Genomic DNA, 15,166 nt, shown 5'->3' with positions numbered 1-15,166 from the left:
TTCATTGCAAAAGTTGGTGCACTGCACAGTATTGTGCATTGCATGAGAACTTAATTGCAGAAGTCAGTGCATTGTACAGTGTTGTGCACTGCACAGGTCCTTCATTGCAAAAGTCAGTGCATTGTACAACACTACACACTGCACAGGTACCTCATTGCAAAAGTTGGTGCACTGCACAGTACTGTGCATTGCATGAGAACTTAATTGCAGAAGTCAGTGCATTGTACAGTGTTGTGCATTGCACAGGTCCTTCATTGCAAAAGTCAGTGCATTGTACAACACTACACACTGCACAGGTACCTCATTGCAAAAGTTGGTGCATTGCACAACACTGTGCATTGCATGAGAACTTCATTTCAGAAGTCAGTGCCTTGCACGGTGCCATGCATTGCACAGGTCCTTCACTGCAAAAGCTGGTGCATTGCACAACACCGTGCATCACACACGTTTTTCACTGCAGAAAGCCTGTGCACTGCACATCACCGTGCCTTGCACGAGAACTTCTTCATTGCAAAAGTCAGTGCGTCGCACAACCCCCTGCACTGCACAAGCGCTTCGCTACGACCCCCTGTGCGTCGCCCACCCCTGTGCACCGCACAAGCGCTTCGCTGCAAAAAGCTGCGCGTCGCCCACCCCCGCCGCAGCCCTTGGCCCCGACCCCATGCACCGCCCGCCCCCGTGCACCCCCCCGCTCCCTCCATCGCCCCCCCTAGGATGGGAGGGGGGAGAAGGGGGCAGCGTCGGGGCGGGGACACGGGGCGGGAGGGGGAGTTTTGGGGTGCGTACAGGGGGGGGGAGGGGGGGTCAGATCTGCGTCTCCTGCACGTTCTCCTTGGAGGGGCTCTTGAAGAGCAGCGGTTCGTGCACGGAGTTGAGCAGCGGGTTCTTGCCGCAGCCCAGCGCCGCCCCGCTGTTGCCGTAGTGGGCGGCGAAGGCGGCGTAGCGGTCGAGGTGGTCGCGCTCCAAGGCCGGCAGAGCCAGCCGGCTGTCCCCGGCCGGCCCCCCCCCGGCGCCCCCAGCCGCCCCCGCCAGCTCGTCCTCCACGTTGACGATCTCCACGGCGCGCGCGGGGCCGCCCCGGTGCTTGTGGCGCTGGTGCTGCTTGCGGAGCTTGTAGAAAGCCACCAGCATGACGGCCGCCATGAAGGTGATGGCCACGAAGCAGCCGATGATGATCTTGGTGGTCTTCAGCACGTCGTCCAGGTCCTGCAAGCCGCCGCCGCCCGCCCCCCCCGCCGCCGCCGCCGTGATGGGGACGGTGAAGGGCTTGCCGGTGGCGCGGGTGGCCGGGGCCGCCGTGGAGCCGCCCGCCGCCTCCCAGCCCGCCGTGGGCGCCGGGGCCGTCTGCGGGGCCGGCTCTTCGCCGCCGGCGTCGGTGGTCTCCACCGTGACGGTGGTGAAGTAGGTGTAGCCGGTGGCGGCGGCGGCGGCGGCGGCGGCGGCGGCGGCATCGGCGGCCGAGACGTTGAGCGTGGCCGAGGCGGTGGTGTTGCCGGCGGCGTTGGTGACCATGCAGGTGTACTGCCCCGTGTCCTGCACGGTGACGTTGGTGAAGTTGAGCGTGCCGTCGTGCAGGACGGAGATGCGCACCCGGTAGGAGCCGTGCGTCATCAGCGTCCCGTTGGGCGTCAGCCAGTTGACCGAGGTCATGGCGGTGCCGGTGCGGCACTTGAGCTCGGCCGCCATCCCCTCGGTGACGTTGAGGTCGGCGGGGGGCTCCACGATGACGGGCGCGTAGCAGGTGAAGTGGCCGGGCTCCAGCTCGCCCAGGTAGCGTCCCCGCAAGGGCGGCGGGGCGTGACAGCGGGCGCAGCAGCTGGTGTTGCTGGGGACGGTCTCGCGGAGCCACCAGGACAGCCAGAGGACGTCGCAGTCGCAGCGCCAGGGGTTGTGGTGCAGGTGGACCCGCTCCAGGCGGTGCAAGGGGGCGAAGAGGTCGTGGGGCAGCGAGGCCAGCTCGTTGTGCGCCAGGTTGAGCTCCTCCAACGCCTTCAGGTCGTCGAAGGCGTTGCGCTCCACCGCCGCCACCCTGGCGTGCATCAACCACAGCTTCCTCAAGCTGCTCAGCCCCTGGAAGGAGCCCGGCCGGACGCGGCCCAGGCGGTTCCCCGAGAGCTCCAGCTCCTCCAGGCGCACCAGGGCCGTCAGGTTGGGGATCTCCTTCAGGTTGCACATGCCCAGGTTCAGGTAGCGCAGGTTGACCAAGCCCTCGAACGCCGCCTCCGAGATGTACTCCAAGCGCTTCAGCTCGCCCAGGTCCAAGCGGCGCAAGGAGGGGACGCGGTTGAAGGCGTAGGAGGGGATGCTCTCGATGGGGTTGTTGCGCAGCCACAGCTCCCGCAGCTTGGAGAGGTACTCGAAGGCCTGGGTGGGCACGGTGGTGAGGCGGTTGTCGAAGAGCTCCAGCGTGTTGAGGTTGGGCAGCCCGTTGAAGGCGCCCACCTCCACCTTGCGCACCAGGTTGCGGCTCAGCTGCAGGATCTCCAGGTGCCGCAGGTGCTTGAAGGTGTCGGTGCGGATCACCTGGATGTGGTTCTCCTGCAGGTTCAGGTAGCGGGTGTTGACCGAGATGCTGGCCGGCACCTCCAGCAGCTCCCGGCGGGTGCAGATCACCCGGCTGGCCTGGTTGCTGCACGAGCAGGCGGCGGGGCAGGAGGTGGGGGCGGCCGCCGGCGCCGCCGGGGCCAGCAGCAGCAGCAGCAGCAGCAGCAGCGCCGGCGCCGGCGGCAGCGGCATCCTAAGGGGCGCCGGCATGGCCAAGGGGCATCCTCTGGCTTCAGGGGCCCGGGTGGTGCTGCAAGGCGAGGGGAGAAGGGTTAGAAGGGGGGGCAGCAAGAGGGGGAGCAAAGGAGGGGGTGCGGGGCTGATTGGGGGTGCCCTGGTGGTGCAATGAGCCATGCATGGGCAGCTCGGTGCAATGTGCACCATGCACGGGTGATGCAACATGTCGTGCATAGGCATCGTTGATGCAATTCATCGTGTATAAGCAGTTCCATGCAACATGCACCATGCATGGATGGTGCAGCGTGTCGTGCATGGGCATGGTTGATGCAACGCATCGTGTAGAAGCAGTTCTGTACAATATGCACCATGCAGGAGCAGTGCAAGGTAGCATGCATGGACATGCTTGATGCAGTGCACCGTGCACGGGCAGCTCAGAGCAATATTCATGCTGCATGGACCATGCAACGCGTTGTGCATGGGAAAAGTTGACGCCATGCACCATGCACAGGCAGCTCTGTGTAATATGCACCATGCATGGTTGGTGCAACATGTCATGCATGGGCAAGGTTGATGCCATGCATCGTGCATGGGCAGCTCAGTGCAATATGCACCGTGCACAGGCAATGCAATATGTTGTGCATGGGCATGGTTGATGCAATGTGCCATGCACAGGGAGCTTGGTGCAAGATGCACTGTGCATGCCCAGTGCAATGGATTGTGCATGGGCATAGTTAATGCAATGCACCACATACAGGCAGTTCGGTGCAATTTGCACCATGCACAGGCAGTGCAACCTGTGTCATGCATGGGCACAGTCAATGTAATGTAATGCATCATGCATGGGCAGTTTGGTGCAATATGCACAGTGCATGGTCAATGCAACATGTCATGCATGGGCATGGTCAATGCAATGCATTATGCATGGGTAGCTTAGTGCATCATGCAAGGGCAATGCAACATGTTGTGTGCGGGCATGATTGATGTGATGCACCGTGCACAGGCCATGCAATGCATGTTGCATGTGCATGTGCATTGCAATGCATCCTGCATGGCCGCCTTGCTGCGATATGCACCATAAAGAAGCAATGAAAGGCATCCTGCATGTGCATGAGCAGTGCAATGCACCATGCACAGGTAGCTCAGTGCAAATCTGCACCATGTGCAGGCCATGTAATGCACAGCATGTGTGCACCAGAAAAGCAGTGCACCAGCCACAGGCAATGCAATGCACTGTGCACGTGCACAGGCAATGAAATGCACCATACATGGGCACCCTGGTGTAAAATGCATGGGCGACGCAATGCATTGTGCACATGCATACACAATCCAAAGCAATGTTCATGGATACCTTGGTGCAATGTGCACTATGCAAGGGCCGTGCAATGCATTGTGAGTGTGCGAAGCAATGAAATGCACTGTGCACAGGCAGCTTGATGCAAAATCATCGTGCAAGGGCTGTGCAATGCATTGCACACGTGTGCAAGCAATGCAGCTGCACTTTGCACAGCCATGTCAGTGCAATGTGGACCATGCAGTGGCCGTGCAATGCACCTTGCATGCATGGTTGCTGCAAGTCCCATGCCTCCCAGCAGCACCCAGCACCATGGAGCACCCATGAGTGGCTCCCAGCACTGCACACGTGTGTGCATGCACATCCCTGCACACACCAAGGTGCCTGCAGTTGTGCACACACACACACGTGCAGCCTGTTGTGACACAAGCACATGTGTACACACCTCCATGTGCAAGTGCACACGTTTGGGCAGCCAAGCATGCATACACGTGCACACGCACCCAGGTGGGAGTGCAAGCAGGTGTGCAAGCACACACGTGTGCAACCCCCTCCCTGAACACTCCCTCCTCATCCTTGCACATATCCATGTATGTGCACACGTGTGTGCAACACCATGCCAGTCCCAAACACACATCCTGGAACACATCTGCGTGCACGCACAGCCACACACACCTTCTTGCATACATCCAGGTGCACACACACGTGCAACCCCATTGCTCCATAAATCCACATGCACACACTTCTACGTGCACACACACACGTGTGCACACTCACACTCACATTTGCCCACTTATGCCCACATACATCTCTGTGCACAAACACTTGTGCAACTCCATCCTTGCACAAACGAACACGCGCTTCTCTGTGCATGCAGACACGTGTGTGCAAACCCATCAGTGCACACAGCCGTGTGCAAACGTGCAATTCATCCATGCACACACACCTCCCTGCACAGAACCACGTGTGCCACACGTGTGCAACCCCATCCTTGCATACGTGTGTGCTCACCTGTGCATGCACATGCACGCAACCCCACTGCAGCCCAGATGCATGCACACACCCATGTGCAAGCACAACGTGCGTGCAACCCCATCTCTTCACATATCCACGTGCAAACACCCCCTGCGCGCACCCACACCATGCACACGCGTGTGCAGCCGCATCCTTGCATCCATCCATGCACCCATGTGCGTGCACACGCGTGTGCAACACCACCTCATACCCTCGCCACGTGCATGCGCCTCCCTGCACACACGCGCGTGAGTCCCCCCCCCATCCCAAATTTCCACGCTCACATCCACCTGCGTGGTGCACGCGCGCGTGCAAACCCCGCCCGTGCGCACGCCCACGCCTGCGCCCCCTCCCTCCTCCCAATCCCTGCACCCTGCGCGCGCCCGGCCCCCTTCCCCCTCCCCATTCATGCGTGCTTGTGCACATCCCCCCCCCCCCCCCCGTGCATGCACACGCGTGTGCAACGCCCCCCCCCTCCCCTCCCCGCACCCATGGGTGCCAACGCACGCACCGTCCCCGCCGGGGGGGGGGGGGGCCCCGCCTGCACCCAGCACCCTCGGCCGCGCCGCCTTCGTCCTCCTCCTCCTCCTCCTCCTCCTCCTCTTCCTCCCCCCTTCCCCTTCCTGCCCTCCCCCTTCCTGCTCCCACCCCCCCGCGCCCCCTTCCCCTTCCTGCCCCCCCCCCTTTTGCGCCCCCCCCCTCCCCCCGGCTTCTCCGCTGCAGCCCCGGCCTGCACCGGGGGCTGCGCCCAGCGCTGCGGCCCCGCTCCCTGCACCCCCTCTTGCCCCCCCCCCCACCCTTTCTGCACCCCTTTTTGCACCCCTTTTTGCACCCCTCCTCCTCGCACCCCCAGCTTGCATCGCGTTCTTGCACCACTCCTTCTTTGCACCTGCAGCTTGCATCATTTTCTTGCATCCCTCCTCCTTGCACCCCCTTCTTGCACCCTTCCTCCTTGCACCCCTCCTTGCACCCCTCCCTGAACCCCTTCTTGCACCCCTCTTCATTGCACTCCTTCTTCTTGCACCCCTCTCCTTCGCACCCCTCTTTTGCATCCCTTTTTTCCTGCACCCCATCTTGCACCACTTCCCTGGAGCCCCTCTTGCACCCCCCCTTCGTGCACCCCATCCTGCAGCCATCCTCCTTGCACCGCTCCTCCTTGCACCTCCTTTTTGCACCCCCCCTCCTTGCACCCCCTCCTTGCACCCCCTCCTTGCACCCCCTCCTTGCACCCCCCACCAACTTGCACCGCACTTTCTCGCACCCCATCCTGCATTTGCCCTCCTTGCCCCCGTTTTTCTTGCCCCCATTTTTCTTGCCCCCCCTCCTTGCCTTGTTTTACCTCGCCCCCCCCACCTTGCATCACTTTTGCGCCCCCTCCTTGCTCCCCGCCTCCTTGCACCCCTCCTTTGCACCCCATCTTTCTGCACCCTCCCCTCTTCCGTCGCTCCTTCTTGCACCCCTTTTTGCACCCCTCCTCATTGCACCCCTTCTCCCTGCACCCCCCCTTGCACCCCCTTTGCACCCCAATTTCTTGCACCCCTTCTTTCTGCCCCCCCCTCTTGCAACGCCCCTTGCGCCCCTTTTTGCATCCTTCTTGCACCCCAGCTTGCATTACTCCTGTGCACCCTCCTTTCCTGCAGCGCTGCTTCTTGCACCCCCCTTGCACCCCCCCCTTTGTGCACCCCCTTTTTGCCCCCCTTCCTTGCCCATCCCCCCCTTGCACCCACCCTTTGCACTTCCTTGCACCCCATTTCCCTCCCTCCCCCCCCCCTTTTGCCCCCATCTTCTGCCTCTTCCTCGCGCCCCCTTCTTGCACCCCTCCCTTTCTGCACCCCCTTTTTTGCATCACTTCCCCCCTTACCCCCCCCCCAGCCCCCCCCCCCCCCTCATTAGTCTTTCCAAGCACACGGCGGTGCAGCCCCCGCCGCCCCCCCGGCCCAGCGGCCCCCGCGGCTGCCGCGGCCCCGAGCAGCAGCGCCCGTGGCCCCCGGCACTGCATGGACCCCCCCCAGCACTGCACAGACCCCCCCCAACATTGCACGGCCCCCCCCAGCATTGCACAGACCCCCCCCAGCATTGCACGGACCCCCCCAGCATTGCACAAGGCCCCCGAGCATTGCACGGAGCCCCCGGCGCTGCAAGCAGCACCTCCCAGCATTGCATGCCCCCCCCCCAGCACTGCACAGCCCCCCCCTCACTGCACAGCCCCCCTACACACTGCACAGCCCCCCCCTCACTGCACAGCCCCCCCTCACTGCAAAGACCCCACACACAATGCAAAGACCCCCCCCAGCATTGCACACAGCCCCCCCCCCCCCACCGAATTGCACGGGGCCCCCCCAGCACTGCACACACCCCCTGGCATTGCACGTGTGTGTGTCCCCCCCCCCCCACGTGCACTGCACCCCAAAGTGCACTGCACCCTCAGCTGCACCAAAATCGCTGCGCTGCACCCCAAAATTGCATTGCACACTGCACTGCAACCCCCCCCAATTTGCACTGCACGATGCACTGCACCCCAAAATTGCATTGCACACTGCACTGCACCCCCCAAAAATTGCGCTGCACATTGCACTGCACCCCAAAAATTGCATTGCACGCTGCACTGCACCCCCCCAATTTGCACTGCACCCCCCCAATTTGCACTGCACGATGCACTGCACTCCAAAATTGCACTGCACATTGCACTGCACCCCAAAATTGCTTTGCACATTGCACTGAACCCCCCCAAATTTGCACTGCACGATGCACTGCACCCCAAAATTGCACTGCACACTGCGCTGCACCCCAGAATTGCACTGCACCCCCCTTGTGCACTGCACCCCCCTTGTGCACTGCACCCCCCTCGTGCACTGCACCCCCGAGCAGCGCTGGGCCGTGCACCCCAAAATGCCCCCGTGCACTGCACATGTGTCCCCCGTTGTCCCCCCCCCGCGCAGTGCACTGCACCCGGCAATGAGTTAATTGAGCGTTAAATTAACGAGCCGGGCCGCGCACGGGGAGCGTGCAAGGCCGGGTGCAAGCCGCCGGGGGGGGGGGGGGGGTGCACGAGGAGCGTGTGAGGCGGCCGGCTTTGCACGAGGGCGTGCATGAGGGCGTGCACGGGGGGGGGGGGGCACGAGGGTGCAAAGCTGGGCCGTGCACGCGCGTGTGCACGCTTGCACACACACGCTCGTGTTTGCACACGCACAAGCACGCAAAGCACACGTGCAACCCCCCCCCCCCACGTGTACACACACGCACACACGTGCACACACACACCCCCCCCCCCCCCACGAGACACCCCCAGTAGAGCCAGGGGACTGGGACCAGTTGGATGGCCCTGGAAGGAGGCTGGGGGCCCTATAGCCCCTATAGAGCCAGGGGAGCCCTGCGGGGGGGTCCTATAGAGCCAGGGGGAGCCCTATAGGGTGAGGGGGGGTCCTATAGCCCCTATAGAGCCAGGGGAGCCCTATATGGGGGTCCTATAGAGCCAGGGGAGCCCTACGGGGGGGTCCTATAGAGCCAAGGGGAGCCCTATAGGGTCTAGGGGGGTCCTATAGCCCCTATAGAGCCAGGGGAGCCCTATGGGGGGGTCCTATAGAGCCAGGGGAGCCCTATAGGGTCTAGGGGGGTTCCTATAGCCCCTATCAAGCCAGGGGAGCCCTATAGGGGAGGTGTCCTATAGCCCCTATACAGCCAAGGGAGTCCTATAGGGTGAGAGGGGTCCTACAGCCCCTACAGAGCCAGGGGAGTGCTGTAGGATGGGGAGCCCTGCATCCCCTATAGAGCCAGGGAAGCCCTATAGGGTGAAGGGGTCCTAAAGCCACCATAAAGTCAGCAGAACCCTACTGGGGGGTGTCCCAGAGCCCCTATAGAGCCAGGGGAACCCTATAGGGGGTGTGTGGGGGGTCCCTATAGAGCCAGGGGAGCCCTATAGGGTCGGGGGGGGCCCTATGGCATCTCTGGAGTAGGGGAAGCCAGGTAGCACGTGGGGGGACCCCTATAGTCCCTATAGGGCCGGGGGGGGAGCAATAGGTTGAGGAGGCCCTATAGCTCCTCCAGGGCTGCAAGGGGAGGCCCCATCAGGCCGTTGGGGGGGGGCAATAAGGACAAGGGGGACCCTATAGCCCCTATGGGGTGGGTGAGGGCTGGACAGCGCCTGCTGGGGGGCCCTATAGCCCCTATAGGGCCAGGGGGATGGGGGGAAGCTACAGCCCGGTGAGGCTGCAGGGGTCCCTATAGCCTCTATGGGGGGGGATGACCGGAGGGACCCCTATAGATTTTATGGGGCTGGGGGGCACGGGGGGTCCCTATAGCCCCTGTGGGGAACCTGATGGGGAAGAGGGGGGGCTATAGTCCCTATAGGGTCAGGCAAACGGTCCCTATAGGGCCGGGGAGGGGGCCCTGCAGCACCTATAGGTGAGGCTGGGGGTCCCTTAGAGCCTCTATGGCAGGAGGGGGGGGGGGCAGGAGGGGGCCTATAGATCCTATACATCCGGGGGTGCCCCTATGGGGTAGAGGAGGACCAGAGCTGCCCCTATAGGGCCGGGGGGGGACCTATGGGGTGAGAGAGGCCGGGCAGAGAGCCCCTACGGAGCCGGGGGGGGGGGGGAGGGGGTGGCCCTGTAGGATGAGCGGGATGCCGGGGGGTCGGCAGCCCCTATAGCTCCTATAGGACCAGGGAGGGGGGGCAGGAGAGGCCCTACAGCCCCTATAGGGCCCGGGGGGGGGCGCAGCAGGGCTGGGGGGGGGGGCTATAGGGCCGGGGGAGACACCAGCAAAGCCCTTATAGGTCCTTAGAGCTCCTATAGGGCCGGGGGGGGGGCGGAGGGAAGCCCCTATAGAGGCTGGGGGGGGGTCAGGCCTCACCGCATCCCCCCCCCATCTCCATGGGCTCCCGTCGCCGCGGCAACCATCGCCATGGCGCTGCGCATCCCCCCCCCCCCAAATTGGGGACCCCCAAATTGCCCCCCCCCAAATTGGGGACCCCCAAATTGTCCCCCGTCCCCCCCCGCCCCTCCCCCCCCCCATAGGGGAGGGCCCCCAGAGCGCGGGGGGAGGGGTTGGGGGTTTGGGGGGGGGAACTGGTTTGTACTGGGAGGGGATGCAGGGAGGGATTGGGTTGTACTGGGAGGGGATCGGTCCGTACTGGGGGGATGGGGCTGTACTGGGAGGTGGGGACTGGTTTGTACTGGGGGGAGGAAGATGGGGAGTGGTTCATACTGGGGGATGCCGGGCAGGGACTGGTCTATACTGGGGGGATGCCAGGGGGGACTGGGACATACTGGGAGGGTGGATGAGGAGCTGGCCTGGGCAGGGGGGTTGCAACGGGGGGGACTGGTTTGTACTGGGAGGGATGCAGGGGAGGGAACTGGTCCCTCCCAGGAGGGCTGCAGGGGAACTGGGAGGGATGGAGGGGCACTGGGCTGGACTGGGAGGGATGCAGGGGCACTGGTCTGTACTGGGAGGGTGCAGGGAAACTGGTCTATACTGGGAGGATGCGGGCACTGGTCCATACTGGGCGGGGGATGCAGGCACTGGTCTATACTGGGAGGGATGCAGGCACTGGTCTGTACTGGGATCCCGGGGCCGCACTCACCGGGCCGGGCCGCAGCATCGCGCTCAGCCCCCGCCGCGCTCCAGGGGCGCCGGGGCCGCTCCGGTTCCGCTCCGGTTCGGCTCCGGTTCGACTCCGCTTCGGCTCCGGCTCCGGCTCCGGCTCCGGCTGGGGTCCGGGCTCGGCTTCGGAGCCGCTCGGCTCGGGTTCGGCTCCGTTCGGCTCCGCTCGGGCTCGGTTCGGCTCCGCTCGGCTCGGGTTCGGCTCGGGTTCGGCTCCGCTCGGGGGCTCGGTTCGGGTTCGGCCGCCTTCGGGTCCGGGTTCGGGCGCCTTCGGCTCGGCTCGGCTCGGGTTCGGCTCCGCTCGGCTCGGGTTCGGCTCCGCTCGGCTCGGGTTCGGCTCGGCTCGGGCTCAGCCCGAGCGCGGCGGCGCTGCCTCGGGGGGAGGGGAGGGGAGGGGGGGAGATGGGGAGGGGGGGAAAGGGGGCGGGGCCGGGGGAAGGGGGCGGGGCCACGCCCAGCGCGGGACCCCGAGCTGCGACCCCACGGCGGGCGGGTGTCCCCCGTGTCCCCAAATCCCGGTGTCCCCATATCCCCAATGTCCCCATGGCCCCATATCCCCGTGTCCCCAAATCCCGGTGTCCCCATGTCCCAATGTCCCCAATGTCCCCCTGTTCCCATAGCCATGTGTCCCCCATGTCCCCATGTCCCCAAATCATGGTGTCCCCGTGTCCCCATGTCCCAATATCCCCAATGTCCCCATGGCCCCATAGCCATGTGTCCCCCATTTCCCTGTGTCCCCGTGTCCCAATGTCCCCGTGTCCCCATATCCCTGTGTCCCCAGTGTCCCCATGACCCCATAACCCCACAGGCATGTGTCCCGGTGTCCCTATATCCCCATGTCCCTATATCCCCATGTCCCCATATCCCTGTGTCCCTGTGTCCCCATAGCCATGTGCCTCTGTGTCCCCATACCCCCATGTCCCCATATCTCTGTGTCCCCATGCCCCCGTGTCCCTATATCCCCATGACCCCACAGGCATGTGTCCCGCCGTCCCCATATCCCCATATCCCCATATCCCCATGTCCCCATGTCCCCAATGTCCCCAATGTCCCCATGTCCCCATATCCCCCCATCCCCTTGTCCCCATATCCCCATATCCCCATATCCCCATGTCCCCATGTCCCCAATGTCCCCAATGTCCCCATGTCCCCATATCCCCCCATCCCCTTGTCCCCATGTCCCCACATCCCCATATCCCCATATCCCCATATCCCCATGTCCCCATGTCCCCATATCCCCATGTCCCCATATCCCCATGTCCCCATGTCCCCGTGTCCCCCATCTCCCCCCACCCCATTGTCCCCCCACCCTTCAGCCCCGTGTCCCCACTCATGCCCTGTGTCCCCACCCCCGTCCCCACGTCCCCCGTCCCCACAGCCCTTTGTCCCCTTGTCCCCGTGCCCCCACGTCCCCATAAACGGGTCCCCACCCTGATCCCCTCAATGTCCCCAAATCGCTGTCCCCATGTCCCTGTCCCCATCCCAGGTCCCCTTTCCCCGTGGTGTCCCCAAACCCCGTGTTGTGACCCCGTGTCATCGTGCTGTGTCCCCAAATCCCCGTGTTTTGTCCCCATACCCATGTGCCCACGTCCCTGTGACCCCCCGTGTCCCTGCGACCCTATATCCCCGTGTCCCATGTCCCTTTGTCCCCAACACATTCCCGTGTCCCTATAACCCCGTGTTCCTCTGTCCCGGTGTCCCCATGCTGCCGTGCCCCCATCTTCGTGTCCCCGTGTCCCCATATCCCAATGTCCCAGTGTCCCCATGTCCCAGTGACCCCATATCCCAATGTCCCAGTGTCCCCATGTCCCAGTGTCCCCATGCCCCAGTGTCCCCACATTCCCATATCCCCGTGACCCCATGTCCCCATGCCCCTGTGTCCCTATATCCCGATGTCCCTATATCCATGTGTCCCCGTGTCCCCGTGCATCCATGTCCCTGTGTCCCCCATCCCTGTGCCCCCATATCCCCATATCCCCATGCCCCCAAAACCCTGTGCCCCCATGTCCCTGTGTCCCCAATATCCCCATGTCCCTGTGCCCCCATGTCCCCATATCACCGTGCCCCCATAACCCCGTGTCCCCGTGTCCCCATAACTGTGTCCCCATATCCATGTCCCCATGTCCCCATGCCCCCATATCCCTGTGTCCCCATAGCCATGTGTCCCTGTGCCCCCATATCCCCATAACCGCATATCCCCGTGTCCCTATAACCCCGTCCCCATGTCCCCGTGTCCCTATATCCCCGTGTCCCCATAACCCTGTGTCCCCATATCCCCATAACCCCATTACCCTGTGTCCCCATATCCCCGTGTCGCCGTATCCCTGTGTCCTCATAACCCCGTGTCCCTATATCCCCCGTGTCCCCATAACCCCATAACCCCGTGTCCCTATAACACTGTGTCCCCATATCCCCCATCCCCATATCCCTGTGTCCCCATAACCCCGTGTCCCCATATTCCCGTGTCCCCATAACCCCGTATCCCTATAACCCCATAACCTCGTGTCCCTATAACCCTGTATCCCCATATCCCCCTGTCCCCATATCACCATGTCCATATACCCCTGTGTCCCTATATCCCCGTGTCCCCATAACCCCATATCCCTGTCCCTGTGTCCCCGTGTCCCCATAACCCCATAACCTCGTGTCCCTATAACCCCGTGTCCCCATATCCCCCGTCCCCATATCCCCATGTCCCTATAACCCTGTGTCCCTATATCCCCCTGTCCCCATATCCCCCTGTCCCTGTGTCCCCGTGTCCCCATAACCCCACAACCCCCTGTCCCCATAACCCCGTGTCCCTATAACCCCGTGTCCTTATAACCCCATAACCCTGTGTCCCCGTGTCCCCATAACCCCGTGTCCCCATGTCCCCATGTCCCCGTGTCCCCATAACCCCATAACCCCATAACCCCGTGTCCCTATAACCCCATAACCCCATATCCCTGTGTCCCTGTGTCCCCATATCCCCGTGACCCCTAACCCCATAACCCCGTGACCCCCTGTCCCCATAACCCAATGTCCCTATAACCCCATAACCCCATGTCCCCATGTCCCCGTGTCCCCATAACCCCATATCCCCCTGTCCCTGTGTCCCCATAACCCCATAACCCCGTGTCCCCATGTCCCCGTGTCCCCATAACCCCATATCCCTATAACCCCATATACCCATGTCCCCATATCCCCGTGTCCCCATATCCCCGTGTCCCCATAACCCCATAACCCCGTGTCCCTATAACCCCATAACCCCATATCCCTGTGTCCCTGTGTCCCCCTATCCCCCGTGTCCCCATAACCCCGTGTCCCCATGTCCCCCTGTCCCCATAACCCCATAACCCCATGTCCCTATAACCCCATAACCCCATGTCCCCGTGTCCCCGTGTCCCCGTCCCCGGTGCAGGCAGGCGCAGGCGGCTCCTGGGGTTTATTGGGGGGCTATGGCTTCTGGGGCCCCCCCGGCCCCGCACGCAGACACAGACTGGGGGGGGGGGGGGGGGACACAGGGGGGGCTTTTGGGGGGCCCCGGGTACATCGGGGGGGCTCCCCCATACACAGACATCGGGGGGGGGGGCCATACACAGACGGGGGGGGGGTTTGGGGGGGCCATACACAGACATTGGGGACCCCCCCCCTATACACAGACACTGGGGGGGGGCACACAGAGACACTGGGGGGGTGGGGGGGGCGCCCCCATACACGGATACTGGGAGCCCCCCCCCAGATATTGGGGTGGGGGGGGGTTGGGGGCGCCCCCATACCCAGACATTTGGGGGGGGGCCCCCATACACAGACATTTGGGGGGGGGGCCCATACACAGACATTTGGGGGGGGGGCCCCATACCCAGACATTTGGGGGGGGGCGCCCCCATACCCAGACATTTGGGGGGGGGGGGGCCCATACCCAGACATTTGGGGGGGGGGCCCCCATACACAGACATTAGGATGGCTCGGGGGGGGGGGGGGCTCCCAGACACCTGCCCCCCCCCCTACAAACACAGTGTGGGGGGGCCCTAAAAACACACGAGGGTTTTGAGGACCCCCCCCCATACAAACACATGTATGTTTTTTTTTTTTGGGGGGGGGGCGTAGAAACACATGGGGGTGCCCCCCCCCAACATTCACACACGGGGGGGGGGCTCCTGGGTCCCTCCAGGCCCCCCCCAGGCGCCGGGGTTCACAGTGGGGGGGGGCCGAGCCCCCCCTTGTCGTGCAGGGCAGGGGCCGGGGGCCCGGGGGGGGCCCCTATGGCTTCGGTGTGGGGCCCCCCCGGCCGGGCCGGCCCCGCCGCCTGCGGGAGAGAGGGGTCAGCACCTGCCCAGTATGGCCCAGTGCCCCCCAGTATGGTAAAGTGCCCTCCCAGTGTGGTAGAGTGAGCTCCCAGTATGGCCCAGTGCCCCCCAGTATGGTAAAGTGCCCCCCAGTATGGCCCAGTGCCCCCCAGTATGGTAAACTGCCCTCCCAGTATGGTAGAGTGAGCTCCCAGTATGGTAGAGTGATCTCCCAGTATGGCCCAGTGCCCTCCCAGTATGGTAGAGT

The 15,166-nt window shown here is 63.5% G+C and overlaps 1 protein-coding gene across 1 annotated transcript; it reads right to left on the bottom strand.

Annotated features, from left to right (window-relative positions):
* Positions 1–263: 263 nt before the first annotated feature.
* LRRC4B (leucine rich repeat containing 4B) lies at positions 264–10,909 on the bottom strand. Its single transcript, XM_082784960.1, has 2 exons — positions 10,611–10,909; positions 264–2,794 (listed from the first exon to the last, which is right to left on the bottom strand). The coding sequence occupies exon 2, from the start codon at positions 2,752–2,754 to the stop codon at positions 805–807; it is 1,950 nt and encodes a 649-aa protein (XP_082641086.1). The 5' UTR covers positions 2,755–2,794; positions 10,611–10,909; the 3' UTR covers positions 264–804.
* Positions 10,910–15,166: the final 4,257 nt, after the last annotated feature.

This window comes from Aythya marila (assembly GCF_965140915.1).
Source record: "Aythya marila genome assembly, contig: HAP1_HAP1_SCAFFOLD_49, whole genome shotgun sequence".
Classification (NCBI taxonomy): domain Eukaryota; kingdom Metazoa; phylum Chordata; class Aves; order Anseriformes; family Anatidae; genus Aythya; species Aythya marila.
The sequence above is the reverse complement of the archived record's forward strand: the minus strand, read 5'-3'. Positions and strand labels throughout refer to the sequence as shown.